Here is a 24,548-nt window from a genome sequence, read left to right as displayed (position 1 = left end):
TATGACCAGCCTGTTGGCAAGGTGCAAACCCAAGACCAACTACCAATGTTCGTGGTTTTATCCATTCATCCACTGGTGGCCTATTATAATTTGAAAGTATTAGATATGAAAAATTGTCAATAAATCAAACAAATATGGATGACAAGATAAAATATTAATAACTTTTATTTAATTAGTAGAACGTTACTAAAAACCATATGAAAATATTATATTATAAAAACTTATATTTCTTTCCACTTTTGCTATTACATTAATAACTTAAATGTTTACCTTATAACTAGAATATGCTCCTTTCAACATATCATATATTTTCATATACAATGGATGACTAAAAAATAATCCAATGTTTGATAACACCTTGCTACTAGATTTTTCTTTTTCAGTGTCCGATTTATCTAGAATTAAAGAAAAAAAAAATGTAGATAAAATTAAATGAAGTAAACTTACTTTTAAATCTGAAAATCTAATTTATATTTCTCAAAATTTAGTAAATAAATTTTATATAGTAATTGTTTAAAGAAAATCTTCTTTTAATATTAAAGATTCATTATTAAAATCAATGGATTTACATTCTGTAAGCTGTTATAAGAATTCATTACTTTAATGCTATACATTATCATTTATGTTATAGATAACAGTCTTATAATCAAGAAATCAATTTATAACTTTTCAAAATGTATTCCATTGTCAGAAAGATGACTAAAATAACTCAATACAGAACATAATAAAGTTAAATCAGAGTGAATAAATTTAAAACACCTGAACATTAAAAGATTTAATATACAACCTCAACAGTGCACATTAAAAGAAAAATGTACAGGTAAAATTAGTTCATTTTAAAATTTTTAGAAGTTTCAATTTTAAAAGACAGTAAAATAAAGAGAGTGTGATTTCAGTTATCAAACAGAATTTAGTAATGATGTTAATTTCATTGACTGAAATTATTTTGAAGACAAACTAATTTTCACTTTCTATTATTTTGATTACAATGATTTATCAAGATTTTGATATCACCATATTTCCTAAATTCTAAGATGCACTTTTTTAATCAATTTTTAATTATCCAAAATAGAGGTAAGCCTTACAATCAATAACATCTTACATTTGTAGTCCAAAACAACTGTGAGATTCGGAATTTTTAAAGGATGTTTTGCCTAATTTTTATGAAATTTTAACTTAATTTTTCAGCACAATCATTAAAATAACAATCGCCGGAAAAAGGGATTAGATTCGAGAACGTCAACCTTCACCCATACAAACATGGTTGATCTAACGTTGCAGGTATCAAAGAGTACAGTTGATGTCCGATTTCATCATTATCTCATTGTCCCAGAAATACCTATGACCCTACACCTGCCAAATGTAACCTTAGTCTTCAACAACACTTAATCACATGACCATTTTCCCAGGCTGATTCGAATATAAGACTGATCCACCCTCCCCTCAGGAGGGCAGTCTCTTCGAAATCTTAACTGGTGCACATTCATAGAGTCACAACTAAGATATTAATCAGTGATATGAACGGAAAAAGTGGATAACCAATAAACCTTCAGAAATTTGTGAAAGAGGTATGATATTATCCAAATTCTTTGTAAACTCTCTCTCAGTTCCTAAATTTGTACACGAGAGCTTAATTAAGTTCAAATACCCTCTCATCAAAAAGGTATGTGAATAGCTCAACTGATGTCGTATTCGATTTTATGTATTCTTGTCATTCTGTAATCTTATTATTTTGTATTCGTTAAATTTTTGATTTTTTCTTGTTAATGGTGTCTATTACTTGTATATTGCATATGCCTTGCTGACGACCCCTCTCACCTACCTCCACTTGACCTGACAAGCGGATCCTAAAGCCAAGGAACCAAGAAACTTAACGCGCCATCCACTGACCCAGTGAGCAGTTTTGACCAAACTGTTGCCGATAAAGGGGTAAGACTTCGGCCCTGCCCCCGACTACTCACACAACCATCAGGACTTATCTGCATACTACATTTCATAAATAGGTCTGCAAATGTAGTGTTACAAAATATCTTATCTGTCAAGTTAATTCCATCAATCAAGGAACAATTTCATAACACAAAATCCTGCATCTTCCAGGATAACTCTTTGCCATGTCATCATGCTAAGATGTAGAGCAATATTTAACATATATTTTCTCTACCATTTCTTCATATAATTCCTTCAAGAGGCTCAGATCAGATGCCTAAACTGGGTAGGTAATAGTCCTGATCTCAACCTTATTGAGAAGTATGATAATTGTATTATGAGAACAAAAATTATAGTGAAAAGGCCTGAAAATAAATAACTGCAGGATTGTAAGAAAAATTTGGTATTACAAACTTGGTATAAATACTTGAAGAACCTCATCCATTCTATACTAGAGAACTGCAAATCTGTTATTAAGACTCAAGGTGGTTTTACAAAGAATTAAAATCTCATTCAACAAGAAATAACGGTTCATGTTATGTCATTCAGGCCTACTTATGCTGTAAACCTATTTTCTTCCATAAATGTGAAGTAGTTCTTGCAACTGCTCATTAACAATATTGGTAAGGCTATGGTGTGAAATAACACTTAAATTCTATATAGCATTATACATAATAAATTGCACTTTTTTTAGTTTTTACAAATGTTCAGACTATAATAGATTATGCACTTCCTGTCTGTTCATCAACACCAAATTCTTTACTTAATACACTAATAAAGGAAATAAACAAAGTATATATTTTATTGAATAAAATATCATCTGCTTGTTACAACTGCTAATGTTACTAGGGTTTGATTTAGTTTTGCTTTCCTTCCACAATATAATCATCTACTTTGAGAATCTTTTAATATATATTTTAATGGATTTATCTCTATAATTTTATTATCTGTGTTCCTACAAAGCAAACACACAATACCTCATTTTTTTATTCCAAATTTTAGATTAACTATTTCGTGTAGATTTTTAAATATTGTGCTTCTATAAATATTTACTAAATTGACAAATATTAAGATTTTTTTTTTTTTGTAAATTTAAAAATCTTTGTAAATAAAATACATATTTTTCTTGAAACTACATTTTTTATTTTGTATTACTTATTTTGATTGTTATTTTCAACTATGTATTATATACACTCACATGCCAAAAGTCATAGGATCTTAATATTTAAATTTTGACATTGCATACCACATGATTGCTTGGACATATGCAAGACTTGTCAGTTGTAAAGTGCTGTCTCTTAAATATGTAAGGTTTAATAGCTGCCAGGCTGATTACAGCAAGACAATGTGAATTATTGGAGTTTGAACATTGGACAACTGGGCACCAGAAAGATGGGATATTCCAGTTTTGAAGTTGTGTAAACATTCCATATTCCTTGATCCCTGATATCATATATGTACAGTACCAGGAATATCTGATGGAAGGCATTATCACCCACTGTGGACTTCACAGTGGCCAACTATTGGTGCTTAATAACAGCGGCGGCCTTAGGGGGTGCGAGCAGGGCATCGCCTGAGACCTCACTCTTGCAGGGGCCTCGCGCAACAACTAGAGTAGAAAAAAGTTGATATTTAAAACTTTTTATTTTATCCTTAACTATTAGTTATAAGCCGCAAACATCATTTTTAAATCCCTGAGGAATATCTTTTAAGGCATTTATGTACCTTAGTTTATCATCATTACTAATTTGTCATCTTTATGATTGTTAACTTTTAAAATATTATATTAGAAGATTTATAAAACTCTAAATTTATTTATTTATAACTTTTGCATTTCTCGTCAATCATCAGAAATATCTATTTTCAATTCACATACTTTGCACAAAGGACAAGGCCTCGCAAAAATCTGCCACCCGGGGCCTCGCAATCATTAAGGCTGCTGCTGCTTAATAACCAGAACCAGTAGCATCTGTCTAGAATTGTCCATAGTAACAGGCAAGCAACACTAGCTCAAACCACATACAAATTCAATGCAGGAGGTACCAGAGACACATGGAGGAGATCAATGCAGCATAGTTTAGCATCCATGGGATTTAAGTGAAGACCTACCAAAGTGACTCTGTTGATACCATGACTCAGAACATAGTGCCTCACTTGGACTCATGAACATAGTAATTGGACCCTAGAGGACTGAAAAATGTGACAATCTGATGAATCATGCTCTCAGTTGTTTCAGGCTGATGGTATGGTTTGGGTATGGCACATATCCCATAAAGCCATGGAACCATGTTGTTAACAAGGCACTGTATAAGCTGGTGTGGGATGTGTTTACATAGCATGAATTAAGTCCACTGGTCTTGCTGAACACACCATTGACTGCTAAACTGAGTTGCTTGGTGACCATTTACAGTTCTTCATAGAGTTCTTGTACCTCCACAATGATGGAATCTTTCAGCAGAATATTGCACCATGTCACCACAACAAAGTTGTTCATAACTGGTTCAAACAGCATTCTGAACAGTTCCTATGAATGATGTGGTTACCACATTCACCCAATTGAGTACTTATGGGACATGGTGGAGAGATCTATTTGCACCTAAGATCCTGCACTTACAAGTACCAGAAAATTTTTATTCAAACAGCATGACTCAATATTTCTCCAGAAGTCTGTTCACTTGTGGAATTAATGCCACATTGGGTTGCGACAGTTCATTTGACTAGAGAGAACTTACACAATATTATTTATCATTATCAGACACAACTTATCATTAGGACCTTAAGTTGTGTCCAAGTAGACAATGATAAATTAGAATTAAGGACTGTAAGGCAACTATATCTACAGAATATTACAGGATGACAATAATTAACCCGTATAAAGTTTGTAGCAATGCTGCACCTGAACTTTTTTACTGTCACCAATTTACATACTATTGTTTAATTCTCCATGATTTCCTGCCCGTGTAGATGTACTTTCGATGTAATAAGAGTTAGTTCTTTATTTTTTTAATGGTGTCAAACAAATGTTGTGCAATTTTGGAGCTATTCCGGCAAGGAAAGCATCAATGTGAAATTGTTCGTCTGCTCGATGTTCCAAAAATGACAGTCTCAGATGCAGTTCGGCGATTCAAAGAGCTTGGCCACAATGGTGACCGTCCCGGACGTGGAAGAAAGCGCACTGTCAACACGTCTAGGAACTGCAAGATCATCTCAAAGCGAGTTGACTGACATGCGAAGGTCTCCATGAGAAAAATTGCTCGTGAGATCAGAATCAATCGTGAATCGATGCGGTTAATGGCAAAAAAGGAACTCATACTCAAGCCCTACAAGTTCCAAAAGGTTCAGCTCCTCACCAATGAAAACAAGTGCATGAGACTCCAAAGATCCCGTTAACTCAAGCGTCGGGCCGCAGGTCGACAATGGGAGTGCATTCTCTTCACAGACAAAAAACTTTTCTCCGTACAACCATCAAAACGACAGGAACTGGTCCGTGGGGGCTCCCGGATGCTCAGCCGTCATCGAACATCACAAAATCCAATGTCAGTCACGGTTTGGGGCGAAATTTGTGCAAGCGGCAAGACACCCCTTGTTTTCGTCGATCAAGGGGCCAAAATTAATCAAGATGTGTACCACCGTGACATTTTCGAGGCTGTGGTACTTCTGTGGGCTCAGCAGCATTTTGGCAGTGCGAAATGGACGTTTCAGCAGGACTCTGCGCCGACACACAGGGAGAAGAAGACTCAGGAGTGTGCAAGGCTCATTTTCCCGATTTCATCTCGTCTGCGGAATGGCCACTGTACTTGCCGAATCTGAACCCAATGGACTACAGTGTGTGGTCCATTTTGGAGGCCAGGGCCTGTTCTAAGCGCCATGAAAGTTTGGAGTCGCTGAAGCAATCCTTGCACTGGGAGTGAGACAAACTGTCTCCAGAAGAGCGCGGCCCATCGCTGAGAATTTCAAAACGCATTTGGGGCTCTGCATCAAAGCAAAAGAAGGCCACTTTGAAATTGGTTGAATATCTGATTAATATGTAAAGTATTGTCACTGTTATATGCTGTTGTTTTGCTCATTTTCATTTCTTTAATAAATTTACGATACAAAAAACTTGTACGGGTTAATTATTGTCACCCTGTAGTTAGCTATCCCATAACTTTTAGCATGTGAATGTATTTATAACAATTTTAAATGTTTTGTTCAATTAATGTGTTTATTTGTTTTATTTGTATTAATTTTATTTTGATTTGATATTTTTGTCATCAATGGAAAAGGCTACTTCATGCGATAAAGACTGCCTGTATTTGTAAGAATAAAAAATGAATAAATTATTGTTCATGATTTCTTCTCTGAACTATTATATGTTATCATTGAAATAATTACAAATTACAATAAGTTAAATATGCTACACTGTAAATCTAGTGAATGTTTTTAATATATATATCCCAAATAATGTAATTTCCATTGCTGCTACTGTTAACTATTTTATAAAAAAATTTTACATAAACTTAATATAATCTAAATATTGAAAAACAAAACTTTCAGCAAATGAATTTTATTTAAAATAGAAACTATTCAACATTCTTAACTTGAATTAACCATGTTAAACAAAATTTATAATAGTTTAATTATATATATTTTATTTTACATTAGAACTTTGTAAAAAAAATATAAACAAAACTAAATAAAAGTTAACGGAGAAAGAAATCAAATCTAATAATTTATAAGTTGATATTGAAAATATACAACTTTTTGTTATAATACAAAATTTTCATTGCTGATCAAAATTAACTAATATCACACCTGGTAACACCTTATTTGGAGAACCTTTTGAAGTTGATGTCAGTTGCATGTCATCTTTTGTTTTTCCTTTTCTTTTAATAGGACTGAGAGATGGTGCACTTGGTAAAGATGGAAGACCAGATTTAATATTTGATGTGGGAGATTGCTCATCAATAATATGAGAAAATATATTTAATAATCTATGAAAAAAAATTAATTCATTATTGTGATTATTAATTTTACTTAATTATTGTTTAAAAGCAAATAATATTTATCATAAAATTATCATTATGAATAAATTATGTTAATTATAGAAATAAAATAACACATACAATAAATCCTAAAAAAAATTAAATTGAAAAATTTATAATTTATAATAATTGATGTTGGGAGGAAAAAATATTTATATAAATTTGAAACTTTTATTAATTTTAAACCAATTAGTTCTAATAGTAATCCTCAAAAAGGATCTTGGAGTACATATGGTAAGTAATCCAAAACAACTTTTTCATGAATTCTCTTTAATTAAGAAAAGCTACAGATGCATAGATACAATAGAATTTAAAAGTTATTCATATATTTCATTTTCAGATTTAATTGTTTGTCCTGTTTTAAACTTTGTTTTAGCTTTAGCATTCAGTAAGTCAAAAACCAAACTCTGATGGATTACATTTGTTATTTAGTCACCTCTACTCATGTAACTTTTTTCTTTATGTAAATAAATAAATAAATAAATTTTTTTTATGTATTTCAACAGGTTAAAAATGGGTGTCTAATTTTTGATTATATCATTAAAAAATTTTGCAATAAATAAAAAGAAAAAATTTGCCATATCCATCTGAAAGAAATTTATATAAAATTTTCAAAACATTTAATATTAAGCAAGGGAGCAAGAAAGATAAGATCAGATATTTTTGCATTGTTATGTATTAAGTTTAAGTGTCCTAATTTCTTAGTTATACTTCATTTAAACTACATAAAAGTACAAACTTTTTATTCAAATAAGACAACATAATTCGTAAGATATTCTTATGAACTATGTAGTCTAATTTGAATAAAAAGTTTATTCTTTTATGTAGTTTAAATGAAATATTAACTTTATACATAAAAACTACATTAAATACATCATGTTTTATTAAGTAATATTTTAAATTACAGTAAATATGATAATTAATAAAAGTTTAAAAAATTTAATGAATTTACCTTAATAAATGAGAAAACAATTGTTCAAAAGTTGGAATTAAATGACGATCTTTTAATAAAGTCCACTTTTCATTATACATTTCATCTGAATTCTTAGAAGAATTTCCCTTCTGTAAGAGACTTTGATAGCAAGCTCCTGAAATTTCAATATTAAAAAATTTACTGTATTTCATTTTCATTATTTTAAAAATAAAATGACCATATTAAACATGCCAAATTTTCTATATAAAAGTACATTTTCAATTTTATACATCTACTGCACTATTTGTTGCTGAGGGGAAAATGTTAAAATAACAATATCCATTTATTCTAAAATTATCTGAAATTATTTCTATTGTAACTGAAATATTAAAGCATAAATAATTCTGCAAAACTTTTCCAATTTCTCTTGCCCAAAAGAAAATGTAGAAGAAAAAAAATCAATAGAAACAAAGATATAAAAATTAAAGTTCTAAGATTAGCTGAAATTAACAGATGGAAAAAATTGAAAAAAGAATATTTAAAATAATCATTAAGGAAAATCTGGTCATTGATAGTACCAAAGTACTAAAATAGCAAATTTAAGCAAACATACACAGAAATGGAATAGGTAATAATTTTGACAAAACAAATTTTAATTACTAAGATGTTTGAAAAGAGAACAAATAAGACTCACACTAAGACAAATAGAAGACAAAAACAATAAACAACAAAAGAATAGACATAGCTGACCAATAATAGGGTTCCTATCATTTTCATGATTTAAACTCCCCGATATTTCCAAGTTTTCCAAATAAAAATCTCAGAATATCCCAGATAAAAATAGAAATTACTATAATAATTTCATGAAAAAAGTAACTTTTCAATATCATTCTAAATATTAAAATTATAGTTTACATATGATGTTACTACATAAATTTTTAAAAACTATGTTTTTTTGTTTTTTTTACTGTATAAATATATCCATCCATCTTATAGTTTTTCTTCAAAATTATAATCAGAATTTTTTTAAATGTTCTTTCTAATTTTAAAAGTCAATCATTCTCCATATAAATTTTTAAAAAATATTATTTACTAACAACATTCTTGTTTTAAAGTTTTATATAAATCAACAATATTGTTTAGATAAATAATAAGCAATTAAAAAATGTTTAGATGAATAATATTAAGCAAGTAATAAAATAAGAAATTTAATAATTTATTTGCCTATAAAAGATGATAATCAATCATATTTTAATGTTCAGAACAAATTAAAATATTTTAAGTTTTTTGAAAATCCTAAAACCTTTCACAAAAATTATTTTAATATACAATTATTCTAATACCAAGTTAATTTCACATAAAGTTTTTACATACCTGACATTAGATTTCCCAATAATCTTAATATATATTTATGAGCTACAAGATCCAATGCTAAATGAGTATCTGTGACAAGTGATAATATATGACTTAATATATTTGATTCAAGATGGCACTTCAATTTTTCTGCTGGAGAACTATGTAAATAATATAAAAATAATTGTAAGAATTAATTAGAAATAGTTGCTAGAAAAAACCTGTTACACTTTAAAAATTCATTTCTTTTACTTACTTAGGTGTTTGCTGTTTTGATACTTGAGAAAAATGATTTGCTATGCAGGCATCTTCACCGAATGTAATATTCCATGCTTCTATATATGTTGTTATAATATACTCTTCTGTTAAGTAATATAAAGTCTGACAACAACCAAACTGAAATAACAAATTTGTTTTAAAATATCAATTTAATTAAATGTTAAAATGTCAGAATTTACAGCAAAATAGTTTTATAACTTACTGTAAGATATTTATCTACAGAAGTAAGAAGAGTGCAACAAAGTAAATTAATAATCCTTGACAAGGCAGACTCTGTGCTAACAGAGTAAGAGACAGATTTTTCTTGATCGAATGGCATAACTAAAGCATGTACTAATGGTAATATACCAGGATTAAATGCAGTTTGGAATACAGAATTAAGATACTTCATAGTCTTCTCTTTAGTTAATGCAATAATTGGGTCTTGATAATCATGATCAATTTCAAAAAACATATTTGGGATCATCCTATGTTTAAAAAAAATTAGATATTAATAATTTTACTTTACTTACAGATAAAGAAATACATACCATGATTATCTTTCTTGCTTTCAGTTGTGTTATTTTACCACATTATCACATTATATTTATTTAGCCATTTTTATTTAAGTAAAAATTTTTTCATAATTTATTCTTATATTATCTTCATTACTTATTAACACATGTTTCATTTCCATCATTATCCTTATTACTAAAGCATGACCAAAAGATCAAACATTAACCTCATCATAAATGCAGAAGTCAATCATATCATGTTTTGAATTTTTGTTTAACACATTTATTATATTTTTTGACAGCCAAGTCATATATTTCTTTTCTAATATACCAATGATATGATTAGCATTTTATCATATTGCAATAAAAACAATGCAAAATGTAAACAGATTGTGAGGTAGCAAGAGAAATTTTTATTTATAGTCATATTTAGTTTCTTACATTTATTTTTTATTTTGTTTCAGATATTTTGAGTTGAGTTATGTTAAACCTCAACTGCTATCTCAACACTTCCCAGCTACAGTTTCATTTGTGTAATCACATAATCAGACTTAAATAATGAATGGAATTGCCTCCCACTAATTTAGGATATAAATATTTTACTTGTATTTTTGTAACCAGAAATAGTTAAGCAAAAATTTTATTTTTTAACAGCATGTTTGGTATGCAAATAAGCAACATATAAAAGACTATTGCCAGACACAGCAAGTTAGTCCTCACTTCTGCTGGTCAGTATATAGCTGTTGAATTGTTAATAGTTAATTTGATTGATTAATTGACTGCTGCTGCTGCTGATTGAGGGTTTCCCTTTTGCTAGATTCTCTTCCCTAAATCAGATTGTTTCAGTTTTTGAATATTGTAATTATGTACATTGTACTAATAGTCAATTTTATTGTTGCAAATAATGAATTGAAATCTATATTATTTCAGTTTTATATTAATTATTGTTGTTATAATATATTTTGTTTTATAATCAAAGTCCAGTATTGGAATTTATGGTTTAAAAAGGTTTTTGTACTTTTACAAACTCTGGTACAAGTGTTGTTTCTTTAAAATTTTGAGCTGTGTTTGATACATCTTTGATTCAAATTTTAATAACATAAAAATTCAATAAATTTTATAATTGTGCATTTCAAAGTTTTACAGTTTATATAAATTTAAGTTTTTCCACATCTTTATTAATTCATAAATTAAAAGAAAAAATTAAATAAATTCCTTTTTGCACAAAATTCAAAACTTGAATATTCTGTCTAAATTAATAAAATTATAAGTTAAAGTATTGCTCATCATTTATAACATGCAACAATCTGATATTGTATATTAATAAATTCTTTGCCATTTTTAACTTCTCCAATTTTAAAGATTTTAGTTGATAGAAAATTCTAGAAATGCTTATCAGATCAATTTTATAATATTTTTTTCATTTTATGAAGACAAAATCAGGAACTTATGTTTATTTCTAAGCACAAACTTATTTTAGAGAAATACTTTAATAATTGTGAAAATGTATAAGTTTATATTTTTTTACAAAATAATTAGAACATTTTTTAGAATTAAAAATTAGAATGAAGAATGTGAATTGCATCCAATGGACCAATACATTGATGTATTTAGAATGTTTCTTCTCCAAAACAAAAAAAAAAATGTTCAAATTAAATTTATAACATATATATGTTGTATGAAAAAATGTTTGATATAACATGACCCTGTTTTTTCCAAAACAGTAAAAAAATATTTCAAATTTTATTTTGAAATTTATTATTATAGCAATAATTACATTATTATTTTATGTAAGCTATTTTTATTTTCCCTGCTGTTATATATAACAGAAGGATAGTACAACAATTGGTCAAAAAATGATCCCTCCAGATTTTTACATTTTTGGACTTGAGACACTTTAAAATGCAAAAAAAATTCAGGCGATTTTTCTGTATGTATGGATGTTAGTGTGTGGGGGGCACAATTTTGTTCACCCTCTCTTGAATTTTAATAACAAATGTGCTTTTTGTCAAAAATTTCTGAAATTTTGCAAGAAGGTTTGTTTATTAGGGGGATTGATGCTATTAAATTTTGGTAGAGGGGTGAGAAGATAATAGGGGTTGTGTGTATTTCAAGTAGAGTCAGACTTAATGACGATTTTATTCGTTATTAGCATTTACAATTTTTTTATAAAACCCATCTCTACCCTCAAAATTAAGCTTTTGCCATTTTATAATAGTTAAAAATATAAAAAGGTTTTTTAATAAAATATGATAACAGATGGTGCCACCAAAATTTTAAATGTTGCTAGAAAAGTTCAGCAACAGGATGCTGGTTTATTTTTTTCTTAATAAAAGTTTGCACTACTATTTCATAAATTTGTTGATTTTTTTATTTTGCACTTTTAATAAAAATCAGTAAAGCAAAAAAATACCTTAATAAATTAAATTATTATAATTATACTGAAATTGTACTATTAGTTTGTGTTTCATTTTATTTATTAACATAATTTAACTATTTTAATGACAGTTTAATTATAAATTAGAGATATTGTTTTAAAATATTATATAATTAGTAAAAATTCTATGCTTATAATTGATTATTTAACAACATTTTAGTAAACAATGTGCCTTATACTAATGAATGAAATTATCCTGGTTTTGGCTTTTTTTAATTCTGTTGAGATATAATGCTGGCCAGTAAACAATTATGGTTTATTTCTGCATATTTTTCTAATTAAAAATATGTATTTTATTCATTTATAGTGCAAGTCAAAAATTATATTTATATATGTTAAGAGTTATATATGTTACATTATATATGTTATTTATATATATTAATATGTTATTCTTTGTTAAGAGTTAATTATTTTTAAACCATTATTAAAATTAACTCACTTAACAAATGCATGTGCAACTGCCTGTCTGATTCTGAAATCTTCATCTTCTAGAAGAGGCAAAAAAATGTATCTTAAAAATCTATCTTGATAATCAATTCTTCTTGTTAATCCATCATTGTTATTGTTTTCTTTTCTTGATTCTAAAAAATGGACTACTTTGAAGGGAATAACTGAAATTATGTTTACCATCTCCACCTTATAAAACAAAAAATATATTATTAAATATATAATATTCCATAACATTTAACATTGTTAAAAGATTAATACAATTTATATTTGAATATTAATATAGAATTGGAAAATACAGAGAATAATTTGCACAGCCCATACTTAAGATTGAATGTTAAGATTAAATAAACTAATATAAACACATACATCTAAGTTAAAGTGATATTATATTTAGGAAATTTTCTGATTTGTGAGGACCAATATTTTGAGTGAGTGATATATACAGACAATGACTGTACAAATCATCAGTTATACTTGTAGTATAAAAGTATAAAATGCATTTAGAAATAAACTAATTTAGTGTGGAAAAAAACTAAAAATGTATGATACTTGTTTAATTTCTTCACACTTCCATTGTAAACTGTTTATAAGGACATGATAGCGTTGCCAGAAATCAATCAAAGCTCATGCAAATGAGTATCAAAAACTGGCAAAAAAAACTGCTGTTTTGCTGCAAAGAAATGTTAAGCCTAAATTCAGCTTTTAATTAACAGGCATTGGCTTTTAATGTAATAAATCTGTAGAAAGAGCATTAAAAAAAATGGGAATATTGTTCTTAATACACAAAAAAATTGCAATATTGACATGAAAACAGCCACAAATTTTCTTCCAATGTAGTCCAATTGGCAAGAAACTGCAGGATCTGGCAACCTCTTCTGTGTCTATTTGAAACCATCCATAATCATTGAGGAAAGTAATGCTTATAGATAGGGCCACACAATTTAATGTGAAGGGCCGCAGGTTGGCCAGGCCTGATATCGCTTGTTCTGTTTTCAACAATCTGGTGTTATGTTTTTGCATCGGCTCTGCATGGAGCCAAGAGAACATTTTCTTTGTTGCCCCATCCTCCCCACCATGTTGGAGGCTCTACTTTCGTGATTTCATTGGGAAAACTCAAAGCCAACGGCTGTCTTAGGGTTTTCCCTTGCCTCAAAGTGCTGAGGCGTGTTTTCTGTAACCTCATTGTATGTATTGTACTTTTTTTATAATTCTGGTATCCCATTCTCCCCACTTGGTATGTGGGAAAGTATTTTGTCACTCGCATCCTCTGTGTCTGGAAGGAGCATTGTATCCATTGCACAGTTTCCAGCCATATGGTGTACTATATGTTGGTTCCTAATTGTTACCCCGGAAGCCAAGGGGGCATTCTCTTGGTTTTTCCATCTTCTCAGCATGTAGGAGGGGCTATACCTATGTGGCCTTGAAGGGGATCTCAAAACTAAAGGCTGTTTTAAGACTTCCCCCACCTCAAAGTGCTGAGGCTTGTTTACTGATCTCAAGTGTATTGTATTTAATTGTAATTCTATTGTAACTCTGGTTGTTTCAATAAACGGGACCTGGTGGCTACTCTGTATCTCATGTTTTCACACTTTCCTATCATTCTTTTCTTTTCTTTATCCTTCTCACTTCAGCTAAACTTTTCATTTTTATTTTTCAAAGGCTATGCCTTAGGGTTAGGCCTTCTATCCTTTGAAAGAAAGAAAGAGGTAATACATGTTGGCAATTTAAACTATTGTATTGCAAGCAAATAATTAACATTTAATGTTTAAAGAACTAATTAATGCTGATAATATTAACCGATAATGATAATGCAATATCAACCATATGCAGAAGTTCAAAGTGCAAAGAGAGCCTATTTATCTGATGATGATAACTAAAGTCAAAACTCTGATTACTTAAGTAAAGTTTTATAAGTGTAATTTGTATTATATATATAAATATAAATTTTATATGTTTTGATGCTTGCTAATTCTGTTAGCATTAGCCAACTGTTGACAATATCCATGATTACAATAAACACAAAAGCAAAATATAATAAGCAAAAACTGTATGTAAAATAACGTAACTTTGACAAGATTTTTTACATTTTATGACAGTTATAATCTAAAATGAAATTAAAATAATCAACAACAACTCCCAAGTTAGTATGTTAAAATTAGAGAATAAATGTTTTAAGATTCAAATTTTAAAAATTCTGTTTATAAGTATAATAATATATTATAATGATCAATCATACAGCTAGAAATTAGTTTATTTTTATGCAATAATTTAATTTTCTTATTAGATACCTTGGAATAAAAAGTTAGGAAGTGATGAATGTAATGTTTCATTTGTTTCTTGTGACATTCTGAGGGAATAAGTTAATTTAATTAATTAGTAATAACTTACAATTAACCTAAAAAATGGATTGGAGAGGAAAAGATCAACGGAAAAAAACCCACACACATCCTATTTCTCCCGATTTCTTAGCAGATAAGACTGATTAAATGTCTCTCCGATTTAAACAATTATTACTAAGGTTGTAATACAAATCCTGACCTTAGTCACTACCAGCAATTAATTTAGTATGTTTGACAGTTGTTATTGCAATTATGAAGTAAAAAGAGTAACAATGCCAGATAGAAAGTGTCAATAATTCTTCAAAACATCTGATTTCAGACAGCTTGTATAAACAACACCTGGACTCAGTTCGAACTTAGAACACATTACATCAAGCTTGCATTAAGCAGATGACGATATAAAAAGGAGTAATACCCACTCCTCAGTACAGACCATTCAGAATAAGCAAGGACCCAGGCTCTGTCCGTCACCCCTCCCGACTCCCCAGCTGACATCGTATGAATGGGATCTCTGAGGTAATTAAATACATCTATGTGACTCTCTCTCTCTGCACCTAGATTTAGCAGACCTGCATATCAGGTGGCCATACGAAATGTTTGTTGTGTGAGTTATATCTGTGTATCGTTTATCACGTATATCCATATTTAGCCATAACTTTGTAATCTCATGTATCTTAGTTTAGAGATATTAAATTGTTGTTGTGTTTATGCTAAATCTGTCTATTCCTGAGAAATGGCCAGCACCTATCAACTTACTCATCTCCCTCCCACACTCAATTACTTGCCCTCCTAAAGCCATCCATTGACACGGTGACGATCCTCACCAGACCATGCCGGTAAGCAGGGCATAGAGATCCTTCTCTACCCCCTCGGTTCTCACACTTATTTATAAATTGAATTAAATTTTAAGTAAAAAATAAAATATTTTTAATGTTATAAAATAATCTGAGAGAGTTGATAAAAAAAACTAATAAATTTATTATTTTGTTAAATATAAAGTAAAATATTCACCTTAACAAGCCAATAGGGATTATTTTTTAATAATAATAAAGAATCGAGAATTTTAAGTCCTAAATATCCATAAACTGATTCAAGAATTATGGGTAGGCAATGTTTGACAGCTGTGAGCCCCAATTTGCTAGCAACAGCAGACTCGTCTTCAATAACATCTAGTAATTTCTCTATTAATTCTTCTAAACTTGGAATTGCTGTAATCAAAGTCATAAATATTTATTTTCATCTTTATAAAAATAAGAAAATCAATTTACTTTACCTGTTAAATCACTAAATTCACTTATCCATTTGTCCCAAGAACCACCAACTTTTTTCAGGGAAAATTTTATAAAAATTCCAAGAAGTAAAGCAGTGTGTCCTTTCAGATGAGGGTCAGAATGACTACTATATTTTAATATTTCCCATATTTTCTGGCAATCTGCTAAAATTAAAAATTTTTTTGTTAAAATTTGAATAAAATAGTCATTAAATGAAAAAAATTATTCAATTAAGTTAATTTTTAAATAATAAATTTAATGATTAAATGATTAATAAGTATATTTCTCTGACAGCAGAACCAAATAGTTCTTAACTATTTATTAGATTTCACTTTATTCATTTTTCAAAATTACATGAACCACATAAACTGAGTCAATGTGTGATAGACATCTACGTCCTCCACAATCTTGTAAAGCTAACTTTAAATACATGCCAAAAATGTTGTTATCTATTCAGTATACTAACATAATAGATAGATAGAACATGGATATATTCTTTTCTCTGGAATAGAACTGCAGTTTAGAAAAATTTGGTCAGTCTGCAAACCACCTGGTTTGCACACATGTCACATTTATGGTTTGCACACCCACACACAGACCACCAGTGGGCCATAAACCATACTTTGAGAATCACTGATCTGTAATATTGATATTAATAATGTGTTAGGATAAATTTATTTAATATTTTTAGTGCAGTCATTACAAGCTTCAATACATTTCTCCAATGCTTTCTCAATTCAGAAATTTCAGGGATAGTAAAATTCTCTTTGATTCATCTTGTATGAGTTTTATTGACTCAGTGTTTTTCTTTCTAAAGTTTTTTTTCAGTTTTGAGTAAAGAAAATCATTAGGAACTAAATCAAGAAATATAGTTAATTTTTGGGAAAAAAATAATGTAAAACGAAAAGTAAAAGAACATTTTGCTATCATTATGCAAAGTAATAATGTAAATTTGAATACGGGAGTGTTAACAGCGGAATGCTGGGAAGTCTTTGTAAACCATTTAAGTGGTTTTCTCTAGTGAGTTACTGTCGGAGAATGAACTTTGTACAACTGAACGTAATTTAAACCTACTGAGGAGGCCTTGTGAAGAAGGCGAAATGCATATAGGAGTGTTGTCAAAGTAAATAAATAGTTTTTTTTCTGCAAATTGATTTCGTTTTACCTTTTTTTAACTTAAAATTTTTGAATTCATTTTTTAACAAATGTTTTGAGGGATTTTTTAGTTATATTAGTTATCCATAAGTCAGAAAAAGGAAGGAAAAAATATAATTTTCCGTATACTTTTAAGAAGTAAAACAAAGAATAAAATCTGACTCCATCGTTTTTATAATTATTTTGAAATATAGTTAAATTGGTTGAGGAAGAATAGTAATTCTATGTTTCACCAGATAAATAATGATGGTAATGACTATGTGGCCTGATGATGTCATAATCCAATTTTTCTATACTATTTTTCAGATTGTTTCAAGTAAAATGCTTTGCATAACTGTCATAAATACAGTAGCTCCTTGTAATATCTCACATATTGCAAGACAAACTAAATGATGGATAAATACATCAGTTATATCTGGTATACTGTCATCTCATTTAGATGACAATGTATCAGATGGTGTGAAATAACTGATGTATTTATCCATCCACTTTTTTTCTCCACGTACGCTTGCTTTAAGTGATTGTATTTAATACAATGATAGTTTCAAGATAATATTTCTTTGACAGTAGAAATTTAATGGCAACTGATTTTTTTTTAAATTATTGACTAAAGCTCTTTATATTTGGAAGACAAAAATGTGTGATATATTTATATATTTTAATGAACAATATAAGAAGGAGATACTGTGTGTGTGTGTGTGTGTGTGTGTGTGTGTGTGTGTGTGTGTGTGTGTGTGTGTGCGCGCATGCACGTGTATACAGTGGGTAATCAGTTAACAAACACTTTCGCAGATTTTTATGATCGGACAATGAACACATGTTCGGATAACGAACACTTCACTGAAGAAACATAAAAAGAAGCAACAGAAATAGCAAATACCGATCGATTTTCCCTTGTCTTCAGGTAACAATTCGAAACTTTTTGGAGCATGGGAGACATCGACATCAATGCTCAATCCGATATATACTGATCAGATAATATTCCTCAAACTTTGAAATACTCCCTTGTAATTCCAGCCTTTTATTTTTCTGACAAACAATTTTTTTTATAGTATTCACGAGACTGTCGGGCGGGCACTCGTTAAGTTTTGCGTCGGTTTTTATTTTCGAAAGGTGAGAGTATAATAGCAAAGGTAGAGAGTGGGCAGAAGATGTCTGATACTGCTGGGCAGTATGGCTTGAACAAATCTACAATAGGGCACAGTTTAATAGAAAACAATCCTCATACCGGTACTCCAATATCCAATATCACTTCTTAAGCCTTTTAAATTTCCCGTACTCCATACGAAAATTAACAACTAATTAACTAACATTTTCGATCGCCTCCGCGATCTTCGTCAGGTTTTACCGTCGATAAAACCTGACAAAGATCGTGGAGGCGATCGAAAACGTTAGTTAATTAGTTGTTAATTTTCGTATGGAGTACCGGAAATTTAAAAGGCTTAAGAAGTGATATTGGAGATTGCACAGTTCAATCTTATCTAAGAAAGATACAGTATAATCAAGAAAACTCAAGCAGGCAAAGGAGTAACAAAAATCACATCTGAGAAATAAAGAACATTGAAGAGCTCATAATGGAACCTTAAACAGATCTGACAACAAAAGAATGCCAAGAACTCTTGAAGAAAGAACACTAAGAAACTCGGCGAGATACATATTTTTCTGAAAAAGAAAATTAATGCTGATATCTGCTATTAATTAAAAATCTTTTGAAGAAGTGGGGAATATCAGATCAACGGTCTTAAAATGGCATACAAACCAGATTGAGGTTAATAGGCTTGTGGATCTCTATAATTACAATGCTATTAATTACTTCTGAAAATCCTGAAGAAGAGAGAAAAGCAATCGACATTCAATAGATTCTTTAACCCCCTCAAACAGAAAAAACATGACTAATAAAAATGCAAGACTGCATATATATGTATTTTTATTATTACATATAAATAAACATTGTAAGAAAGTATATATTTTTTATTTTTTGGGGTCTCCAGAACGAATTAATCAAATTTCCATAAAAACCTATGGTAAATCGATAATCAGTTAATGAACAATTTGGATAGCAAACAAAGTCTTGGAACGGATTATGTTTGTTAACCGATCACCCACTGTGTGTGTGTGTGTGTGTGTGTGTGTAAACCACTTTCACTTTTCCCATTTCATATTTTTATTTCTTTATTAATTTTATTTTCCTTCTTTATTTATGGCACTAAATGTTGTTCTTTGTTGTATTAATTTCATATTACATTCATAGTTTTCTTGATAGTTTTTAATATATTTTTTCTATATATTTCACTTGCTATTTCTTTAAACAAGATTTTCATGTGATTATATCTATTTTATATATCCATGTTTGTGTAATTTTTAATTTTTAAATCTAAATATTAAATAAACTAAGTCTTATATATGCTTTTTATTTTAGAATAGTTCTGTTTTTCATTTATATTGTGGGAACACCAGGAGGTAGGATGGAGTCGTACCTCCTTTTTTCTGGCTCACAAATCAGCAAGATCCACTCCACTGTTGGATGGCTGATTTTGTCTGATATCCCGAATTGTTGGGATTAAGTAATTAATTGTCAGGTCGAGTGGAGGAAGTGTGGTCGAGTCAGGTCGTGTGGGTTCGTGATAAGATCAAGGCAATATTCGAATAAACAAAACCATTGTGAAAACAAACCACGATTTATTTAAACAAACAAACAAAATACAGAGAATAGCTCTACTCTAATGTGTCCGGTTCCTAACCGCGGAACTAAGAGAGAGAGTTTACAATTTTTGGGGTCATTACTCTTCCTAGAATGGATAGGCTGGAGTAATCATCTTGAGATAGGTCTTTCTCCGGCCGTTGAGGTCGGCAGGAGGATCGGTCGTGGTGGCTCGTTGGCGGGCTTCGGTGTCCTAGGGTATCGGCCCTGGATTCTCGATCGGGATCAGGCAAGACGGGCGTCTTATTCGGACCTTCAGCAATCCCATTATCAGCCTTTTCCCCCTTATATACTACAGGTCACGTTATCTCTGATCACCAATCGCTATAGTTGGTGAATCGCTGGTGATTCGATCTCTGTGACTAAGAGTTTGGATCCGGGGAAAAAGGAAGTGTTTTCCGACGGCAGAAGTCTGAAAATCCTTTTAATTTCGAATTTTTGTAAAATTTCCCACGAGAGGGTTAATAAAAAGTTTTGGGGCCAAGCTTAACCCGCTCCTCACAATATTGTATAATTTTTCTGGCCTTCATTTAACTGTTTCCTAATTATCTTTTTATATTTTGAAGTGCTCTTTGTTGCAAAATACAACATTCTAATATAGTCACTAACAATTACTAGAATACTTCTTGAATCATTTAATTTGACTTTAAAACTTTTTTCCATCACAATATAGTCTGATATATTCTTATATCTCCCAGCATTTTCCATAAATATTTTATCCTCGTGCATTCTATGAAAATTCTGTTAGCAATAACTAAATCATGATATTCTTAATCACTATCATCTCACCTTATAGTTCTTCATAAACAATTACATTCCAATCATCCATTAGATTATCATATCCTTTTAACACTCATGGCATTTCTTCCATTTAAATATACAGGGTGTTTGTTAAGTGCATTTCATTAATTAATTATAAATAAACCAAACAACTTACGAAGAAGTACTATATATCAAATCATATAGTGACTGAAACAGTTTTTTTTATAAAAAATTACTTGTCTTATAATCTTATAAAAACAAATATTTTTGATTAATGAAATGCATTCAATCATTTAGTCATTGCATTCAATCATTTACAGTCATCACATTCAATATTTTTGCAATATTGCTGGTATTAAACTACAGTAAGAGTAACTATATAAATTATCAGATTACACAAATGATGATGTATTGGTCTACTGGAATTTATAATTTGATAGACATTATTATAAACTTTCTACATTAACAATATTGCATCAAAATTGTTTTAGCATTTAAATATAAAATGTTAATTAAATAATTTCTATTTAAAAAAATTATAAAAATCTTATTGAAGTAAAACATTTTTTGGAAAGACTTCAAAAAAACAAAAAAAAGAATTACAGTGGGTGATCGGTTAACGAACATAATTCGTTCCAAGACTTTGTTCGTTAACCGATTATCGATTTACCATAGGTTTTTATGGGAATTTGATTAATTCATTCCGGGAACCACAAAAATAGAAAATATATACTTTCTTACTATGTTTATTTATATGTAATAATAAAAATACATTACACACACAGTCTTGCATTTTTATTAGTCATGTTTTTTCTGTTTGTGGGGGTTAAAGAATCTGTCGAATGTCGATTGCCTTTCTCTCTTCTTCAGGATTTTTCAGAAGTAATTAATAGCATTGTAATTGTAGAGATCTCCAAGCCTATTAACCTCATTCTAGTTTGGATGCCAATTTGGATGACCGTTGTTCTGACATCCTCCCACTTCTTCAAAAGATCTTTAAATAGCAGATGTTGGCATTGGTCCTCTTTTCAAAAAAAAAAAAAAAAAAAAAAAAAAAAAAAAAAAAAAAAAAAAAAAAAAAAAAAAAAAAAAAAAAAATAACAGCATCTTGCCGAGTTTCTTGGTGTTCTGTCGGCACATCAGCTTAAGGTTCCATTACGAGCTCTTCAAATGCTCTTTATTTCTCAGATGTGATTTTCATTACTCCTTTAGCTGCTTGAGACTTCTTAATATATCTTTCATAGCTAAGATTGTGTATACTGTAGACCTGTTCAAGCCATACTGCCTAGCAACATCAGACATCATCTGTCCACTCTCTACTTTGGCTATTATCTCTTACTTGGTTTCTACAGTGAGCACAGTTCTTGACACTCCACTCTTTTTAGATTCCATAATATTATCAGTTTCTTTTTTAAATAAAATGTTCAGAAAAGCACTTACAAAAATTTGGAGAACAGAAATCAACTAGCACACAAAAAAATTATTTAAATGCAAGGCCCAGATGAAATTCAAAATTTGGTATTAAAACATTAACAAATATCCAATGGGACAGTTAAACTCTTGCCTTTCATAAATATAAACCAATGCAAAACTTAACAAGTACCGCCCAACAGTCTCACAAAGACTATAAAAAATTTGTCAGAAAGGTAAACAAAAAGCTGGAATTACAAGGGAGAGTTTCAAAATTCAAAGGAATCTATCCGACTGATATCAGGTTGAGCGTCGATGTCGACATCTTCAGAACTCCAAAAGGTTTCAAATTGTCATTTGGAGACAAGAGATGACCAATTGGTATTCACTATTTTATGTCACATCTTTTTCTGAAGTGTTTGTTATCCGAACATTAAAATCTTTCGTGAAAGTGTTTGTTATCCGATTTGTTCATTGTCCAAACTGTTCGTTAGCCGATCACCCAATGTATAACAAAGATCTTTTTTTCAAATAAAAGTAAATAAAAATATTTTCAAAAGTTTTCAATTGACAGAGATGAAAATGAAGATCAAGATAAAAATGAAGATGATTATACTAATAATAATAATAAACAATAATTGTGTTAGTATATAGAAAAATGTTAAAAGAAATACAAGGAATTGGAGAGAAGAATAAAAGCTCTAAAAATGTTTTCTAAAACATCATACCTATACATGTGTATACACCACTGAACTAAAAGCTGTTTTAAGTTATACAGTTCAATTATATTAAAGAAAAAACAAGATGTCTAATAACTAGATACATTAAATGAAGATAATCTTTTGATTTACTTAAAAACTTTTTGCACCTAAAAAATATATTTTGGATTATTTTTTCAATTCATTACACACATGAATGCACACAATCCCTTTATATATTATATATATGTAAAACGATAAACTAACTTTACAGTTTTATGGAGTTTTTAAGATAACTACTATTCATTAATAGTTTATACTGTTTTATAGTTTTTGAATTAATGTTGGTATTATAAACTACAAAATAAAATTATTATTAGAATGAAAACACATTTAGAAAATTCATAAAAGTAAATTATATTCTTATTACAAAAATTACAGAAATCAGTTTTAAATAACTAACACAAATTCAATATAATAATAATTAGTAATAATAAACAGAAACTTTTACTTACTCATACTAGGAATATCTTCAAAAGTATGAAGTGGAAGGAAAAATGATTCTGGATAGAGTGCTAAAATGCTACTCATACAACTTAGTGCTAATGCTTTAATACTGACTCTAACTTTCTGATCTGGAATTAATCCATCAGGTGATCCAGTTAATAAAAATGTGGAACATAATAATCTGCTGCAATATTTTAATGGAACTTCATTATCTGTAAAGTTTCCTATATTTTCTACCTAAATTTTCATAATATTAATATATTAAAAAATATTTTTTTAAATATCTTTAATAATTATATTAATAGTATTTAAAAACTTATTTCTTTTTACACTATAATTACCACATTGGCCCAAATATAAGTCTATCTTTTATTATTAATTTTATTTACATACAAAAAATTATCAATTTGCATTAAAAAAGTTTGGAATGACATTAAAACAAAACTTCATCACTTTCACTTCCATCAGAATTTTAATTGTCATCATTCCTATTTCCTATTTCATTGAACCTGTGGTCTTTAGCTACTTTGAACAATACATCATCCACTGTTCTGTTCAAGTTGTTGCTAACACAACATTAAATAAAGCCCCTTATACTTGTGTCTTCGCCAACAATCTTTCATAATTCTACTATTGTTCTCACAAAAATAAATGAAATTTTTATTACTTTTTATCTAGGCAATTGATTACTAAAATTAGTCACATTCAATTAATTTTCTTTTCAAAATTACTTCAGTTAGAAATAAAACTTTTTTCAAATTTACATTTACAAATATCTAGAAATTAATCAGCATAAATGATTTTTTTATTGCTTTCATCACAATTTGTA

At 29.4% G+C, this 24,548-nt stretch overlaps 1 protein-coding gene and 1 long non-coding RNA gene across 5 annotated transcripts in view; one reads left to right on the top strand and one right to left on the bottom strand.

Moving 5' to 3' along the window:
- htt (huntingtin) overlaps positions 1–24,548 on the bottom strand; it is a 145,143-nt gene that overhangs the window by 94,225 nt on the left and 26,370 nt on the right. For 3 of the 4 annotated variants that reach the window (XR_010881591.1, XM_067276925.1, XM_067276928.1), the window contains exons 12-21: positions 23,728–23,956; positions 16,489–16,650; positions 16,227–16,423; positions 12,866–13,062; positions 9,698–9,962; positions 9,473–9,612; positions 9,238–9,377; positions 7,903–8,038; positions 6,721–6,899; positions 271–395 (exon numbers count right to left, since the gene is read on the bottom strand). Coding sequence is in view for 3 of the 4 variants with exons in the window: in XM_067276925.1 (XP_067133026.1) it covers positions 271–395; positions 6,721–6,899; positions 7,903–8,038; positions 9,238–9,377; positions 9,473–9,612; positions 9,698–9,962; positions 12,866–13,062; positions 16,227–16,423; positions 16,489–16,650; positions 23,728–23,956 (1,770 nt within the window). In the remaining variant the exon portion in view is untranslated. The remainder of the gene's footprint in view (positions 1–270; positions 396–6,720; positions 6,900–7,902; positions 8,039–9,237; positions 9,378–9,472; positions 9,613–9,697; positions 9,963–12,865; positions 13,063–16,226; positions 16,424–16,488; positions 16,651–23,727; positions 23,957–24,548) is intronic. The other variant, XM_067276926.1, reaches the window with a different exon arrangement.
- LOC136980740 (uncharacterized) lies at positions 19,340–19,761 on the top strand. Its single transcript, XR_010881592.1, has 2 exons — positions 19,340–19,562; positions 19,603–19,761. It is a non-coding gene; the product is annotated as an uncharacterized lncRNA (long non-coding RNA).

The sequence above is a fragment of the Centruroides vittatus genome, unplaced genomic scaffold, assembly GCF_030686945.1.
Source record: "Centruroides vittatus isolate TY-2023 unplaced genomic scaffold, ASM3068694v2 contig_717, whole genome shotgun sequence".
NCBI lineage: Eukaryota > Metazoa > Arthropoda > Arachnida > Scorpiones > Buthidae > Centruroides > Centruroides vittatus.
Note: the sequence above shows the minus strand (reverse complement) of the source record. Positions and strands in the feature narration are given on the sequence as shown.